At 39.6% G+C, this 17,702-nt stretch overlaps 1 protein-coding gene across 1 annotated transcript in view; it reads right to left on the reverse strand.

The window, feature by feature from the left end:
- Positions 1-17,702, reverse strand: part of nrxn2a (neurexin 2a) — a gene marked incomplete at both ends in the record, with an annotated part of 96,586 nt that overhangs the window by 43,463 nt on the left and 35,421 nt on the right. Inside the window, 5 exons of the mRNA XM_080509455.1 lie at positions 11,957-12,076; positions 12,999-13,172; positions 13,779-13,969; positions 14,906-15,287; positions 15,378-15,497. Coding sequence (XP_080365581.1) covers positions 11,957-12,076; positions 12,999-13,172; positions 13,779-13,969; positions 14,906-15,287; positions 15,378-15,497 — 987 coding nt within the window. The remainder of the gene's footprint in view (positions 1-11,956; positions 12,077-12,998; positions 13,173-13,778; positions 13,970-14,905; positions 15,288-15,377; positions 15,498-17,702) is intronic.

A 17,702-nucleotide genomic window follows, 5' to 3' on the forward strand; every position in this document is an offset into this window, starting at 1 on the left:
GTGTGCATGTGTGTGTATCTAGCCTTTATGATGTAAACTGAATGTAACCTTTCTCCTCTCACACAGCCCCTGCAGTGGGCACGAGGAAGCCCCCCTCCCCTTGGGAGCCGGCATAGACCAGCATTCATTTAAGCCTCAGCTGCTGCGTGGTCTGGCTGTCAAGTGAAACGCACCCTCTTCCTGTGGCGCGCGGGGCACAGAGGGACACTCACAGCAGGGTGGGGGACTGACCACTTGGTAATCAAGTCTTGCATAATGCCCGTTCCCCAAAATGGATAGCGCCTCACAGACACTGTGCCTGGAAATTAGAGAATGAACACGAGACACTAACTTGCCAAAGTGAGGCAATTTATACTATTCCTTTGAATCTGTGCGCACGCAGCGCACTCATTGTTTGCACAAGTGCCAAGCCTCTCAGAAAGCCTCTGACCCCACTTTTACACTGTCTATTTCCATAATTGCATGTGTGTCTGCTTATTTCACCTGCAGGCATATTTTGATTTGTGTTACTTGTTTGCTTAGTGACAAAGCAATTTAAAAAAAGCATTGTTATAATAAATAGCCTTTTCATGAGCATCATTCCTAAATATCCTCTTTAACAAATTGCCTGCTATTACAAAAATACAATTTTTATTTAATGCAAATGGCTCATCGATGGATGTGACACTCTATTCCAGGTCTAGTTCCGGCTCTTATCTTCTTATTATGAATTCTGAATAGAGCCCATGGCTGTTAAAATCGGTCATCACACCAAGGCTGCTCAGGTTGATATACAGCCTTCCTGATGGCTCTTTTCAGCGAATCTTTCACTTTTATTGTTTGCTTGTAATACTGCAATGAAGGCTTTCCCCTCAGTCTACCTTTGAACACAAAGTGAGATGATGCCTTGAGGATATTCTTGAACGTATATTTTTGGGGTCAGCAAGTGGAGTAGCACCGTCAGTTCACAGCGAGCAGGTGCAGCTTTGATTCTGAGAGTTTCCATCTTCTCCCTGTGGGTGCCACGTCACTCGTTGTCTGTAGCTCTGTGTTTATCCTGTGCATCTGTATTTTCCCTCAAATCAGCTGGGACTGGATCCATTCTCTAGATAAAGCAGTGGGTTTTAAAAGCACAGTGATGGGAACAATGTGATGAATAGAAGAATGTGTTTACCAAAATATTTTTTTCATTAAAATTTTTTGGGGGAAAAAAGGGAAAAAAAATGATTTTTGGGCAGCACAAGTGGAATTATGGTTAGCACTAGGGAGTATGGCTAATTGGGAAAAAAGCTTTTACTTCCAGGAAATGTAGACCTATTTATGCAGTATTACATCGCTGGCTGCACTTATTACTTATCAGACTATTGGCAAAATGTTCTTACAATAATTGCTCAAGTGTCCTATTGCTTTATTATATTATTTGCCTTTTTCTTCCACTTTAACTGGCCAGAATTTGCACATTATTTGCAGGTATTACATTATTAGCTTTTATTACAATCTTGGATTTATGGAGTGAACATGCTGTCTCTGAGCATGGGTGGGCTCAGATTTCCTCCCACAGTCCAAAGACATGCACTCGAAGCATATTATTATCATGACTTGCCTGTAATTGTGAATGTGAGTGTAATTGTCTTTCCCTGTTTGATCTATGTGATGGACCGGCAACCCGTTCAGGGTCGACTGAGATCAGCTCCAGCACTAGGCAACAGTAAGTTAGACAGAGCATGGATAGATGGTAAAACTATGAATTATATTATACAAACATTTTTAGACTTTATTTGCAGCACCGAGACTTTTCTCTAGATCTCGAGTCCAATAACTTAGAATGTCAAAAAGATTATGGAGTCCAGTGCATGAAAAGCACGATGCATGTTCTGCATAAGAGATTTAAAGTCTGTGAGAGGGCTTTGAAAACCCCTCGTAGACTATAGAAAACTGCTGCATGGCTGTACATTTACATTTTTTTTCCTGAAATCACCGAATAACATAGTTCAGTAAAACAGTATTTTAAAACTGGAAACAACACCCCTATTGGAATTATAGAAAGCAAACAACCTTTACAGTCATAACTCTGACATGGTAGCCCGAGCTGAAAAACTTTTCAACAAGCTTGCTTCAGTTTTCTTTTACTCATCCATCCATCTTTTTTCTATTTCAAAGTTATACAGAGTGGAGTCACAGCAGGTTCAAACCTATTGACGCAAACACAGGAAGAAAGACAGACATGTAAGCGTCCATCACAGACCTAACCGAGACAAACAGGCAACTACACACACTCACACTTACAGCCAATTTAAAGTAACTAATTAACCCAATATTTATGTCTTTGAACTGTGGGAACAAACTGAAGTGAGGAGAAAAACAAAAATCAATCAGGGCAGGGATATTATAACCACTACCCCACTGTGCCGTACTATTTTTCATGAATTACAATTGAAAACATAATTTTTTTCAAGTGTATGTCTGTTCTGTTATATTTCTTTTAATTGAATACTACAATAAGTTGCAAGGTTTTACATTTACTACAGTGCTGGTACAAAAGAAGGCCAGTGTCAAATATTTTTTTTACAGCTTAATTATAATAATAGTTTTTGGTGCCACAATTTACAGAACACCGGCATATTTCATGAAACTCATTCAGTGCGGGTGGATTTACATGTTTTAATCAATTTCAGGGGGAGGAGAGAGAGAGAGAGAGAGAGAGAGAGAGAGAGAGAGAGAGAGAGAGAGGCAACAGCACCCTGTGTTTAAATGCTCAAGTGCTTCCAGGTAATTGGCAATGCTCTATCATAAAATAAGTCTTCACTGCTTGGAGGAGCTGTCGAGGATGTTGACAAAACGTCGAGTTCACAAACTGAATGCAGTCAGGTACTTTTTAACAAAGCAGGCAGTGTGTAGAGATAATACTCTAGTCGTAGGCACAAAATCAGCTTTTAATGAGTGCCGTGACTCTGTACGTGTTGGTTTCATGGTAATAAAACATCTGTTTGGTAAAAAATGAATTCTCCTAGCAGGAGAAATCCAGTGTTATTGAATAATCTCCATGGGAGGGAAGTCAAGCCAGACAGACAGCAGGTTTACTGAAACTGAAGTTATTCTAATTTAAGCCAGAGTTCAGTTCATATATATTTGGTTATGATATTCCAGTAAATGTATAAATTAAATCCCAATAAATGAATCATGATTTACTGTTTATAGTTTTATATAGGTGGACTCAAATCTTAATTGACCACTGATGGAAAGTGCATGCTGACACATGTTGAAACGCTTTGATGATATAGTCATTTTACAAAAGAGTTGTTATCAGACTCAGACGCGGACTACAACAGGATGCAGACAAAAGCCATCAGAAGTCATAAAAGGTATGAAAGCATAACTCACGATAGAATGGCCACCCTGAAGCTGTGGAACGCAATAGCTGCAGAAAGATGCCAGATTGCTTCCTGTAACTTCCAATCTCAGACAATGTAAGTGTGGTTTGAACTCCTTGGTGGATGGAGAGAGAGAGAGAGAAGTGTGTATTATAGTGGTTTGGATATTTCTTCTAACTCTGTTAGTCAGTGTGACATTGGCAGAAGATTGAACTCCCTCTCCAGCAGTCAGTGTTTGCAGGGTGAGTCATAAGAGACCATGACTAATCATGAAATAACCTGTCGCATATCTGAGTGAAACTGGCAGTGTGGCTTGTATTTTCCAATCTGTTAAACATAGCTTAGCATAGTCCGTGTCTGTTTGCATTCTAATGAGCTATCAGCTTGCATTAAATTATCCTGATCCGTGACACTTCCACCAAAAGTTGCAAGAGGTCAAGGAAGCAATGACTGACTGCTTCAAATAATGAGCAGGTTTATTTGCAAAGGGGGGGGGGGGGGGGAAACGCTGATTACTGATGATGTAAATTCTTGAGGCTAACGAGAGCATTAATGACTTGTACTTAGACCTCGGAGTAAGTGCCTTAATGCACTTCAGCCTCAACAATAATAACAAGAGGCAGAGTCCACAGTCACAGATAGCTGCTGCTGATGTGGGGACATATTTTGCTGTTTCCGGAGACTGATAATAGAAATGAAAATGGTAGAAATCACATACTACATGCTTTAAATGATCACTTGAATGTGGGTAGACATGGTGGTATTCATTTTAGTTAGAAACAACAACAACTGAAATTAAAGCAGCTATGAGTGGCCTTGTAGAGTAGCAGAGCAGAGCAGCAAAAGTCACTGAAAAACATTGCAATGTTATTGAAAACCGTAGTGCATCGTTGCCTTTTAAGTTAAAAGGTAGTATGGTGGTGCAAATAATTAACAGTGGCAATCTAATGTCACTTATTTTTCTTAATCTTGCATTAAGAAGGAAGAAAAATATATTAAAATGTGCAATAATGTGAGCACTGCAAGCTTTCTCTCAGACAGAGTTTTGTGTTTATAATACCCGAGGGGTAGAAATAGTGGGAACCTTGCCGTCTGAACAGTAAACAGCACCAGGGTGAGAGGAGAGTGCAATCAGACGACTATGTTCGCAGCAAGAGTGATTTTCAGAGCGATTTATTAGCAATACTTGGAGGTGTGAAATACTGTTTACATCTCTATTGGAGAGAGAAAGAAAATGAGCATTTCCTCTGTCCTAATGTTTCCTGTTGAAACATCGTGTTATGTTAATAGAGCTAAAAGTAGGAGCTGAAACCTAATGTTTCTGGCGTCCCATTGGGTCTGTTAGTTGTTCTGTTTCAAATCTCACCACAGATGCTCTGACGCGCTGCAGAGAAAAGCTAATAAGTAGGTGGAGAGAGAAATCATTTCAAATGATTCTGAATGAGCTGGTGGGAATGTCTGTCTTTCACAAAACAAGTGACATCTTACAAAGTAACCCTTGTCTTATCATACCACTACTATTGTTATTACTGCTGATACTAGGAGTACTACTACTTTCACTACTAATACTACTACTACTACCACGACTGCCACTACTACTGCTAACATCATGACTAAAACAGGTGACATTTTCCAAAATAACCTTCAAAATCTACTATTTTGACTAAAACTACCACAATTACAATGATGACTCTCACTACTATTATTACAACTGCTAGTACGAGAGCTATAACTAAGTCTACTGCTACTACTATCTTTACTATCCTGACCCATATGAGATATAAGTTTGTCTTTCACAAAGCGAGTGACAGCTTATGAAATCAACCTTACATAACATCTATTACATTCCCCCTGCTACTTTTACTCCTATTACGGTACTATTTCTCAAGTGAGATAAAATTACAAGTTATCCTACAACTATAACCATGGCTCAGACTACAACCACTGACATTTTTACTACTCTGATTTAATCATGATAACAAATTATCTTTACAATTCATTACTGACATTTTAGTAAATAACCTTAATCTTTTGCTACTGCAACCACCACTACTATGAAACTACCACTAGTACTACTTCTATTCTGAGGAACAAAATTAGTTTTGCCTACGAATAAAAAAGTGAAATGACACTCATCTTCTATACTATTACTACTTCCCACTCTGATTTTGGCCAAAGTGAGATCTAAAATTAGTATAATCTTGATCTTCTTCCAGTACTACTACTAGTACTACTACTGCTGATCCTATACAAAATTGGCTTTGCCTTGACCGAAACAGTTGGCATCTTAGAAAACTGCTGTTACTAATAATACTCCTGCAGTCATTTCCATTTTCACTCTCCCGACTAAAGTGAGATACGACATTAAAGCAAAGGATAATCGCTCACTGTTTGCTTCCTCACGTTACCAATAATTAAATATCCACAATCAAGTCATAATTTTCACAACGGAAAAAAGATGAATTAGATAAGCAAATTAAAAACCCAAATAAAAACAAATAATCTGCGGCTCTTCTGTAAGACGGGTTCGTCTGGCTGTTTATCTCTTGAGGAAACTAATAAATGCGATGCCTGTTTCACCATGAGACATCCCTTTTCAGTTCACTTTCACCTAATGACTATTTAATGTAGGTTACCTTTGACCGAATGCCATCTTCTGACATTTGAAGGAGGGAAAAATCTAAACCGGTGAACTCCAATACGTTGTCCTCCGTGCCTGGCTGGTGTTTGAGCAGTTAATACGTGTGAATATCCTCTCCAGACATACCAGCCGCAAATAGCAATAATCCCTCCTTCTATTTCTGTGCTTTACCAGTGCTATTGATCAAAAATAATTGGGGCATATGAACTAAAAGCTCTTATTGACTCTACTCAAATTTTTATGTGCACAGTTGCTCGAGCGGCATCATCAGTTTTGTCCTTACGCATGCAACTGCTCTGGTAACTTGACAGCTTATTAAACAGCATGAGTCATTGTGTTAGTGTCACTACGAGTCTCAACATAGTGTCCTGTCAAGTATTGCCGAGCGGCGTGAAAAATGAATCCACTCCAATCACTGAAAACTAGTAACATCGTGATAAATAGGAGTTGTAAATAGCAGACGAGCCATTAATTACACTTAGTTGAATAGTGTGGTACGTGCATGGTAAATACACTTAAAGCCACCCTTTACGGGAAAAAAAAAAAAAATGCCTTCAAGTATGACACGCCACACGACAACAAAGATGTTTTTAATGTGTGAAACTACAAGCACAGAAGCCAAAATAAGCCACGGGGGGACTTTATTCCCCCAGGCGCTCGACTTCTTTTCACATTTATGTAAATGTCAAAAGTTTTCCACTTTGCCTAAAAGGCAAATAAGCTGTAAAAATGCTGTGAGTGGTCAGAAATTGACCTGATAACGTTCACATTGGACGTCTGTGATGTATTCATCAGAGGATACATTTGCATGGTTTTATTTTGGCAAAGCATTAAAAAGATTAAGGCAATGCTTCCTGTAAATGGCAGGTTAACTTTTATGACCCCGTAAGCTCTGCCAGTCAATTATGCGACGCTCCAGCTTTTCTACCTCCATAATATATATCTGTGGGTTGCCGTGCCAGCAGTCTTGGGCTCAGGGTTTACATATGACTCACACAGAGAAGATATCTGGCAGAGATAATCACTTATGGGAGACGCGGTTTTTGTGAGGAACAAGGCCGATAAAGCCAGGTGGCTACTAATGGACAAATCTAAAAATGTAACATCTGGAAAATGGTACTTGGAATCGCAAATTTTCTACATGAATTATGCCTTCATTTATTTATTTATTTTTAAGAAGGGAAGCATATCTGTTATCACAAATTGCACACCCAAATCACTCATCAATCCATCTGGAGTGTTGTCCAAACAAGCACTCAACCACATATCGTGAGATATGTAATATCACTAATTACACAAATTTTTACAAGAAAATTATTTGGATAAAATATAAATACTGATAAAAGAAACACCGCATTCTATTAATAGATAAATGAAAATTGTTTTATTTAAGTTAAATCCCAAAATAAATTACTGGACACATTTTCTAGAATATTGCCAGAAACGTTTGCATCAGTCACTAAGTACAAAAACACAGTGGGTTGTTGCTTCAAACTGCGATAATGGAAAGTCAGTTTGTCTGGTTAGAAACAGGATGTACACACGGTGCCATTTTCTCAGTGCACTGCGTTTATAAGGTGAACTTAACCAGCAGCAGTAAAAAGCTGTGCATGTACTCATTACCCCAAAGGAAGATGAGACCTTTCCATAATAACAATACCTTTCCAATCCGACTGCTAAAAGTGGCCAGACGCATAACTATTATTATTTTCTTACATACACGAAGCCAAAATAACTAAACTTATATGTACACACAGAATTGTGGAATTACAGTGGAATAAAAATCTGTTTAAAATCGTTCATGCCTCTCAAAGAAACCATTTCTTCAAGGTTTGTCAGCTTGAGCCAAACGAATTCAGACCATTGACTTTAAGTGGTCGAGACTCGGTATCGTCTCACAAGTCTATTCCTGGTGGGTCACCGTGTTATGAACAGCAATATGTTTTCTTGAGCTTCTGTCCCGGGGCGCAAGCTTAAGTCTGAACCTCTATCCTGGATTATCCTTGTGGCCTTCGAGACACACTCATAATCAAAAATGATTCCACCTGAAATGAAGGTCAAAAGCAAAATAGGACAAGATTGAACACTTAAACGTGCAGCATTGTTGCATTACAACAGAGTATATGCCTTTTCTCACACTTCATGGAAACATAGACTTCATGGCCCAACTCTCTACAGAACAACTTTTATTATTTCCATATATAACAATATAAACCTTTAAACGTTAAAATATTTGAGTAGATAAACCCAAACAGGTTGTCTCATTTCTTAAAAGGTTGATTCTAGTTTTCCAATTCTATATTTTAGAACAAAAACTACATTTGCTGAAAGTTTAATATTGTTTCTTTAGAATAAATAGAGAACCATAGGGTTTTTGGCAAGTGAAAACTTGATAAAATGTTGCCTTACTGGCAAAAGAAATAGTATAAGAAGACAGCAGTTTTCTTCTGCAGTGTTACTGTTTCTTGCCTGAAGGCCTGGAGGTTAGAGAGCCCCATTTACAGTCTGAATTCCCTCCATAGGAATTAAACAATTCAAAAGGAAATGTTGACTTACAATTTTAAGCGAAGGTGGGCTCCACTCTGCAGAAAGCTTGGGGGGGGGGGGGGGGGGGTCGAGGTGCTGTGGTTACGTAAAGCTGTGTCAGGTGGAATTTCATGTGTCTGTCAAGTGTGTGCTGTGCATACTGTGTGTGGACATTGGACGGGACGGAGAGAAAATACGCCAGGAGGGCGACGCCATGCCAACGCCATGACGGGCAAAGTCATACCTTTGTCACAACAGTGTCTGCATGCGGACAGACAATAATTACAGCAGTTGGAAATACACACAGGGACACGCACATTGCAAGTTTTACATAGACTCTTTCTCTCTCTCTCTCTCTCTCTCTCTCTCTCTCTCTCTCTCTCTCTCGCTCTCTCCCAGTTAATGAATATGCCAAAACAATTATCTGTAACTGCAGAGGTTAACCAATAATTACACACTCCATATGTTTACAGAAGGCAGTGCTGAAAATTAAGCACAGGACATCATTCTGGGCGATTCTGCTGATAAAACAATGACCTCGAGGTAATTAGCACAGATGTTTATCGTTGCACGTGGTAAATTGCTTTTCACACAAATATCAGCGTATAGAGACACAAAGAACTGAAGAATGGTTTGATAAGTTTGAGTACGCCTTCTGCTGAAGTTTCTTAGGAGTCACACTGTGGAGGAAAAGCAAACAAGTCTGCTCAGTAAAACACACCATTCTTGCTTCTTTTTTAATGGCTGTTTTCTGAGAATATACAGCTGACCTTCTGAGCTCCTGCACAGATGCAGAAGTCGACCAAGGTGGGAGGAGTAGATTTGTTAAGCTTTAATATCGGTGAGATAAACAAACCAACAGATTGCAGCGAGTAGAGACACGCACCATCAACTGATAGTGATGCACATCAAACCTTCTGCCTACATATTTGTTTGCGTGTTCACAGTTAGCCGCATTTCAATTTGTAGTAATGACAACGATGATGGCTCAGTGTGAAGCATGAGGCTTGTTATTTCCTGTGAGTTGGACTGATGTATTGGTTTGACCTTTGATATTGGCCAGCCACGCCATTTACCACCTGCATGATTGAGAGCCCTCTCTGAACACGGCCAGATGAAAACCAAAGCTGCTGCAATGAAATTGTACTTGTGTTGAAAATGTTTTTTTTTTTTTTTTGGCGGTAATCTTAAAAGTGTCTCTTTTAAGAGTCTTTTCACAATAATGGGAAAACGTTTCTGGTGGGTGATAGCGAGTGAACACTGACAATTTGTGGGATATAAAACATGACAGATGTGAAATATTTACGGCTGGAAGCTCTCGTCCCAAAATAAAGTCACAATGACTACATGACGCTGATGCATCACTGAAATAGACAAAGGCTTGGAGTCACTGCAGTTCAAACAGTCAAATGCTGCCGGTGTTTGAGGGAAATGAATGCTACTGTAAATGCAACACTTAGAGAGACTGATGTGAAGGTTTAGCCGTAGGCAGCCATTAGAAATTCCAGCACAGGCGGTGTGATGTGCGCCAGAAGAGCTGCAATTACAGAAACTGAAATAGAGCTGGTTTATACCAGACGTTAGGAGGAGCTTTGTGATGCACCTTTTGAACTTGGAGATGAACGACGTTTCGAGGTTAATAAAGATCAACAATATGTTTTTGAGTTGCGTTTTTGAGATGGCGAGTGGCAGGAACTCTTCGCTTTGACGAATCTCAGCCTGCGAGAACTATCATCTGCGTGGAGATATTGTGAAGACATTACCGGTAACAAAGAGGACTCGCTGCCTACAAGTCTTCACTGATCAAAAGTGAACAACAAAGGTTCACTTTTATGAGATGCTGATGCGATAGGAAAATCAATGCGCCGAGGTCAACGGAGCGTTAGAACACAACACATGTCGTGTTTTAAATTGCCTCAATGAGTTATCAAGTTGTATGATGACGAAGGTCAGGGTCAGTCCTTTCTTAAATAAAGAAAATTTAAAAAAAAAGCCTGTTCAAATCAAGATGCTCCTGTTAAAGTATAATTGCGTCTCTAATAAAAGGCTCAAAAAAACAAATTCACATCATTTGAACTTATTGTCTGCGGTTATTTGTGATGCTAATTGATTTGGATTCGCGTTCACACAATGAAGCGTTGGAAGTGTAGAAATCCTGGTTCATCCACGTTCCTTTCCTCTTCATTATGCTGTAGGCAAAAAGCAGCTGAAACATCATAATATATATCTCACTACTAGACAGGCATGGGACAATGAGAGATGTACTGGATAAACGACTACAAAGGACAAATATTGAGTTTCAGGTTAAATCAATAGATCACGGCAGCAAACACTTTTGGCTGTGTGTCAGTTTGTAACGTTGAACGGGAGCAGATAAACTGCACCGGTCGTTGCCGAAGCTTGTTTTTATGCACCACATAAAAGTCCAGTTTTGCCCAGTTGAACTTAACGTTAAAACTAGAATTAGTGTGAACAACCGAGTACATATGTAAATAACGATTGTTGACAAGCTTTATTTTACTTACATATAAAGACACTCATTACAATCTGTTCCAACAAACTCGACTTTCTTCAACCATCTTTATTTATGACATTATCCTAAAAAAAAACCCCTGTAGTTTTTAGACTGTCCTTCTCTTTATATCCCTTTCTGTTAATACACCACAATTCAATAATGATTACCACACAGGCACAATTTCTGCAGTTCTTCTAAATGACTCTGAAGCAAATGAAGCTTAACTTGCCATGACCGGACCAATGAGCTTAATGTTAATCTTTTGCTATTATAAGTATGAAAAGCTCCTGGTAAAAGTCTGCTCCATTATTGTGGAGAGAGAAGACTCTTTGTAGTGAATGTTTGTGAAACATCGCGTCATCAAGTGTGTTAAGGGTCGAGTGACCTGATTAAATTAGAACTATATTATCATGTATTCGATACAAATAAGCAATATATCTTATTTTTATGTCAGAGTTCAAGTGTTTTCAACACAAGGTAGCACACAAGCTACTAAATACTGGCGGTAAGTAAAATAATGAATTAATGCTCTGAATTGTTTTGAGTAAAAGAAAAATCGATTTCCGTTGTGTTTGCATACATCAGTCAGGATCACTCATTTTTCAAAGCATCCCATGAATCTTCAGACTGATTTCCCACCTTTGAGAGAGTCATTTGTTTCATGTCACATCGTAACAAACTTGCACTCAATCACAATGAATGTTATGATTGATTATAAAAATCTGCCTCACCTCACAAATCTTTCTTTTTTGTTCGTAAACTCTACTGTTCAGATTGTCTTTTTGACTTGTTGTTCGTTGCGAAATGAATCCTATTTGATGAATTATTGACCGACTGTTTGATCATCAGGACCCAAATCAGCGTCATCTCAACCGTACTCTTTCCAGCGCTGTACCCGGCGAGGCGTGACACGCCTGGACTTACGGTCGCTGCAGAACGGCCCCCCGTAGGTAGTCATGGTGCAGTCGCAGGAGAAGCCCTCCCACAGCTGAAGACACACTCCCTGGTGGTGGCAGGACTCCTCTGTGCAGGTGGTGCTGGGTCCTGTGGGAAGGTTACCATCTGATTCATCTCCACTTTCTTCAAAAGTTTATCAGCGAGAATAAATGATAGAAATTTAACTTAAGCAGAAGAAACGGTTGACAAAACAGCAACTAAGGGCCAATAACAGGCTTATTCAGCTCATGAAAGTGAAGTATGAAGTAGTAGACATCGCTGAAAGTGATATTGAAGTACTGAAATTTGATGAGTTTGTTGATTTTCCTCGAAAATCGATTGAATAAAACAATAGTGGTCAGTCTTTGTTTCTGTGTCACTGTGACAGAATCCTTTCTCTTTACCTTTCACAGACCACATACTATTTAGATTGATTTGAAATGTCCTGTGCACTGTCACACTGGAAAGAGAAGGATTTATAGTTTTTCATTGTTTCTGGGGCGCAAAAATCGTCTGCACCAGTGAGTGAGCTGATACAGATTTCTTTTTTTTTTCTCCTCAGCAACACCTAATAAATGGTGTAAAACTGCCTTTGCTAAGTCAAGCTGCAAGGAGAAGTACATCTCTTGAAACTCTCAGCGTACACTTACAGGACTTGTCTACGATAACCAGAGCAGTGTTTCTTGTTAAAGTATTGGCAGCAAGAATTCATTTGAGATGATTAAACTTTTTACTTTTCATCCCACTGAGTTTTGTTGTTAGGACTCAGCAGAAACAGCTGGACTCCTCAAGTGCAGAGTGATATTACAAGTGAGCATTTCTAATCAGAAATAATTAAACCGCAGAAAGTGTTTGCCGGCCAATCATTACGAGGCATTCAACAAAGCTGTTTAACACCATAACAAATATAATATAATTAATTTCCAATCTGCAGTCACCAGTTGCCCCTTTGTTTTATTCACGATGCAATGAGACGGCGCTAATAAGAACGAGATGCGAAGCGGTTCACGGACGTTTGGTGTGCTCTCACCTCCACAGCCACGCTCCACCTCTCCCACCTTTTGTAAGGTGTCTGCCAGCAGGTCAGGGAGTCTTCCATTCAAGTCCACCGATGCCAGGCAGCCCTTGTATCCCTCTCGAGAAGCTATTAGCCTGGGCAGACTGCTGTACATGCTCTTTCCAACACCCCCAATGTACAGCTCCCCTGGAAGACAGCGGAGTCAATCAGGGGTCATTCGTCATAATTACCTGTATCCAAGTTCACGGTTGGTGCATGTGGAACCTTAATACAACAAAAGCAATGTGATACTTCTTCTTTTTTTTTTTAACACAATAAGGCACAAAATATTAGAAACGGAAAGTACACTTGAAAATAAATAATAAACTACTCAAAGGTGAGAGATTATATACACATTAAATTGATTTCTCAACATAGTATCTTCAAAATAGCCAAAACAAAAAAACTAAGATAGTCATGGGCATATCAGCACAACAGGAATTTCCTCTGAGAACAAATGAAAATTATCAGCTACAAAAATGTAAATCACATCATTTGAATATTAATTAATTCATAATTGTAATGATACGTCCACGTGTGATGTAGTGGATTACTTTATGTACTTAAGTTTACATACAAAGTACCAAAAAATACTATGGATTATTTGTGATGATTGACTGCCACCATTACAAAATGTAACAAATTGTGAATGTATGAATAGCTGAAATTTGGTTTTAATTTGAGAAGCGAAAAAAAAGAAAAAGAAAGAAAAGAAAAGCAGCAGACGTTTCCAGTACACTGATTCCGAGTTACCTTTTAGATCCAGGTTGCGGGCTCCATTGGCATGCTGGGTGACAGTGCGGGAATCAATCTTCAGGATGTGCACATTGTTGTTGTCACGGGAAATCACCACATTGTGCCACTGGTTGTCATTGAGTGGCTTGTCAGAATTTCCCTTCATTAGCGATGGCCCATTTCCCAAGTCAAAAACATAATGGATGTACCTGCAGGAAAATACTGATGTTTACTTTGACTATTTTTTTTCGTCTTTCTTATCTATAATTACATACAGCCATACAGAAACTAGCGGTGCCAGCTTATAATAAAAATCATTACATTTTGGACTACCATATGAATCCATCATGGTTCAAATCACTCTGAATACATGCAGTCAAACAAATAACAGCGACCATATGTAAACACACACAGTGGGGCGTCGGGCAAACCACTGCGTTGAGTTTAAACCTAATTATCAAGTCAAAAATCAAAAACATTCCTGAATAAGCTGCCACACTTCACACATAGCATTGAGCAGCTAGAAAGTATGACAGAAGTGTTGGAAGCCTTTTTTTTTTCTTTTTTTTTTTTTGTCTAAGCAAGCTTCTGCTGCTGAGCTGAACAAGAGTTCTTGCTGACTAATTGCTTTCTGGGAGAAAGTCTGTGCAAGGTCTGACAAGGGGAAGATACAATTGTTGCTTTGCTTGATCTCTTTCAATAACCTTTCTCTGCTTTTATTTTTTTGCTGCAACAAAAAATTTTTTTATGATGAAGACAACATTCAAAACATGACTGCTGCAACGTCAAAATTCCGAGTCGGGCCGAGTGTGAGTGATTTCTGTGCGCTCGTCTTCCTTCGACCAAATTGCTGTAGATGAACAGATATTTTAAAGCCATTTGGTGGCTTTTGACAACGCTGCGGGCTGATGCATTCATGATGTGACTCATGATAAGATAATTCTGTGCCCAGGAAAGTGAAGGAAGCTCCAAATTGCTTTGAACGTGTAAGACAAATACTGTTGTGCTGAAATAATCATCTACTAAGGCACAAAATCAGGAATACAATATATCAGAAGATTATTTGCGTGACAAGCAGCCACTTTAATCCTTCCTCACCCCAGGCCTGAATGCAGATTATAGTCAAGTGGCAGGCCAGCACTCACCCTTTGACTAGCTCAACCACGATGAAGTCGCTGCCATCCCCGGAGTTGTAAAGTATCAGGCCATCAGGACTGGTGGTTTTGAACTGGAAGAAAAGGTGCATGGAAGCATAGGCCTGCAAAGTGGAAAAGGCCAAGTAGCTCGCTTGTGTCACAAAAGTTACAGGATTGGCCACAATGTGCCTCATGCCAAATCGCGCGTTCAGCTCGCAGTAAGAGATGTCTCCGTTCTTGCACTGGTCCAGAAAGAGCATCCCGTTGAAGGAGAGCGCTTGCAGATGGCCGATGAAATTGGAAGGCATCACAGAAATAAAGCGACGCTCCGTCATGATCCCTGTCTCAATGTTGTTGAATTCCAGGCGGGTGTGGGCGCCGGTCATGTGGCCTATAAGGCACAGCACATTCTTATTATACTGCAGAGGCACATTCCACTATCGGCATCATCGCTACTACGGCTCTTTCATCCCTACTTTACCTTCCACTGTCACGTTGTCAACAGAGAGTTGCAAGTTCTTCCCACGCCGCACCACCTTCACTGTGTGCCACTCGTTGTCATTCAGCTTCTCGCCTACCAGGAGTATCTCTGGTCCCTTGCCTAAGAGGAGGAAAGCGTCAAGTGACAATCATACCACATGAGCTCAGTGTGCACTCTCTCCACACAAAGCTCTCAGCATGATAAGCACTCTCAGTGTGCATATATTCATTTGCTAGTCACTCACTCACACACACATACAGGCACAAATCCTGACCAGCGAGCAATAATTTTACTCATCTAATAACCGGCAAAATGGGAAATTAAATGACATCAATAGAGCCTATTGAAAACTGAATATTAAAAATGCACTCGCAGTCACACAGCCTTTCTTACTGTTGGAGAATTGGTGTGAGGTCTGTTGAGGAAACATTTTTTGGGGGGGGTGAATATTTAACGGGCTGGCTCGACATATACCTTTCAGTTTCTGAATCTCCACACCATCCTCTGCCTTTTTCCACTGGCTTCAAAACAGGTCACAGTGCAGAAGCTTGCCACTGCAGCACCGTCATCCTGAATCAGTGCCTATGCAACAGGCCGACACAGCAGTTCAAAGGAGTTCTGACATCGCTTGGGAAACTAATTGGCCATGCCTAAGCTGACTGCGCCTTTAGGGGTTTGTCTGTCTAATTGAGCTCAGGGTGCAGGAGAATTACAGGGGACATGCAGAGGGCAATAAATGGAAAACATCAACTGGTTTTCGAACACTCCACTGTTTCATCCTCGGGGAAATAAAACTGTGACTGGGGGACTTTGTCCGGGCCTGCATATCAAGTGTCTTCACAGCACGCCGCATGATGCCGCCGTCCACCTGCTGAATATTGACTTGGTGCACCAGACAGATCAATCACACCAAATCCTGCTCCACTGTATTTGATGGATTTACTCGGCTAATGAAAAACAAACCACTTGCTGGAATTGTGTCCAACAGAAAATCAGAAATGTGTACCTTCCAAAATAATCATGAAAACATAAGTGCAGACAAGATTTGGCGTGATCAAAGAGGAGTCAACAGAGTGCTTATCTCTGCTTCTCAGGGGGGGTTCTTGCTATCGACTGTATGCATATGATGGCAAACATACTAATGCACATATAGATGAACACAGTCAAGATTCTTAAAAGGGACATGAAGGAAGATTATTTTGTGAGAAAATTGTAGCTATACATTATAAAACTGAATTTACATACCAAAGTGTGTTTACAAGCTCCTTTGTAGCACTGATTCTTATGCAGAAATGCACCTATTAACCCCTACATTTTTTATAAAAAAAAAAAAAAGGTTGCAGTCTTGTTTTAATGCTGATGCCCAGAGAATCAATAACATTAGAATCTATGGTTTTAAATCACTGTTTTAACTGCCGCAGTATTTACTGATGTGTTGTACTGTGAATGCACACTGATTATCTCATTAGTTCAGAGAAATCACAAAAAGACCGCTGGTTACTGTTTAAACATGCATGAGATTAAGTATTAAACGGGGAATAACAAAAAGAAAAGCCTCATGTCTGGTAAATTATTACACTGGTATTAAAGTATACAAGGAGTGGCTTATTAAAAAACACATCTTTCCTATAAATAATGCTTTTAGCAATAAAAAAAAAAAAATCATCCATACTTCTATAGACATCAGTCATCCAGGCTGCTTTTAATCAATCACATGTGCAAAGTCTATAGCAAGACAATCTCATAAACACTCTTGCGGGTGTGTTTTGAGCCAGTATTGGTTAAAGAGGCCACCGTTTTGACATTTACAACAGCCCATAGCTGTGGAATTGAATGGCGCCTATATGTGATGCCTGCTCCCCATATAGGATATACATGTACAAGAATAATAATCAAATTTAGTTTTAATTTCTCTTTGATTGCAAGTCAAACAATATTGCCCAGGTCTGGTTCAAAATTAGAATAATTGTCTCCTAATTTAAAATTAATACTGGACAAATATAATTAAAAGCATGAGATGCAGCAGTCATTAATTTGAATATGAATGAATGAATGAATGTCATCTTTCAAAGAATACAAATGGTGTGCGTAGAATAAAGCAGGGATAAGGAACCATAAGTAACAGCAGCCACTAAAATGGTGGAATATAATTGTGTATTCCCACACACATCTGACTGTAAAGCCTTTGAAATGCGGCCTCCTTTCAAAGCACCTTCGCTTCACAAGCTCAGCCTGCAGACGCGAGAGAGTGAGACACATGTGTAAAGGGTGCATTTTGTCCAGTTTGATCCCTTAGTTGGAATCACATTTGATTAATTCTTTCAA

Source organism: Blennius ocellaris (genome assembly GCF_963422515.1).
Source record: "Blennius ocellaris genome assembly, chromosome: 14".
In the NCBI taxonomy this organism is placed as follows: Eukaryota; Metazoa; Chordata; class Actinopteri; order Blenniiformes; family Blenniidae; genus Blennius; species Blennius ocellaris.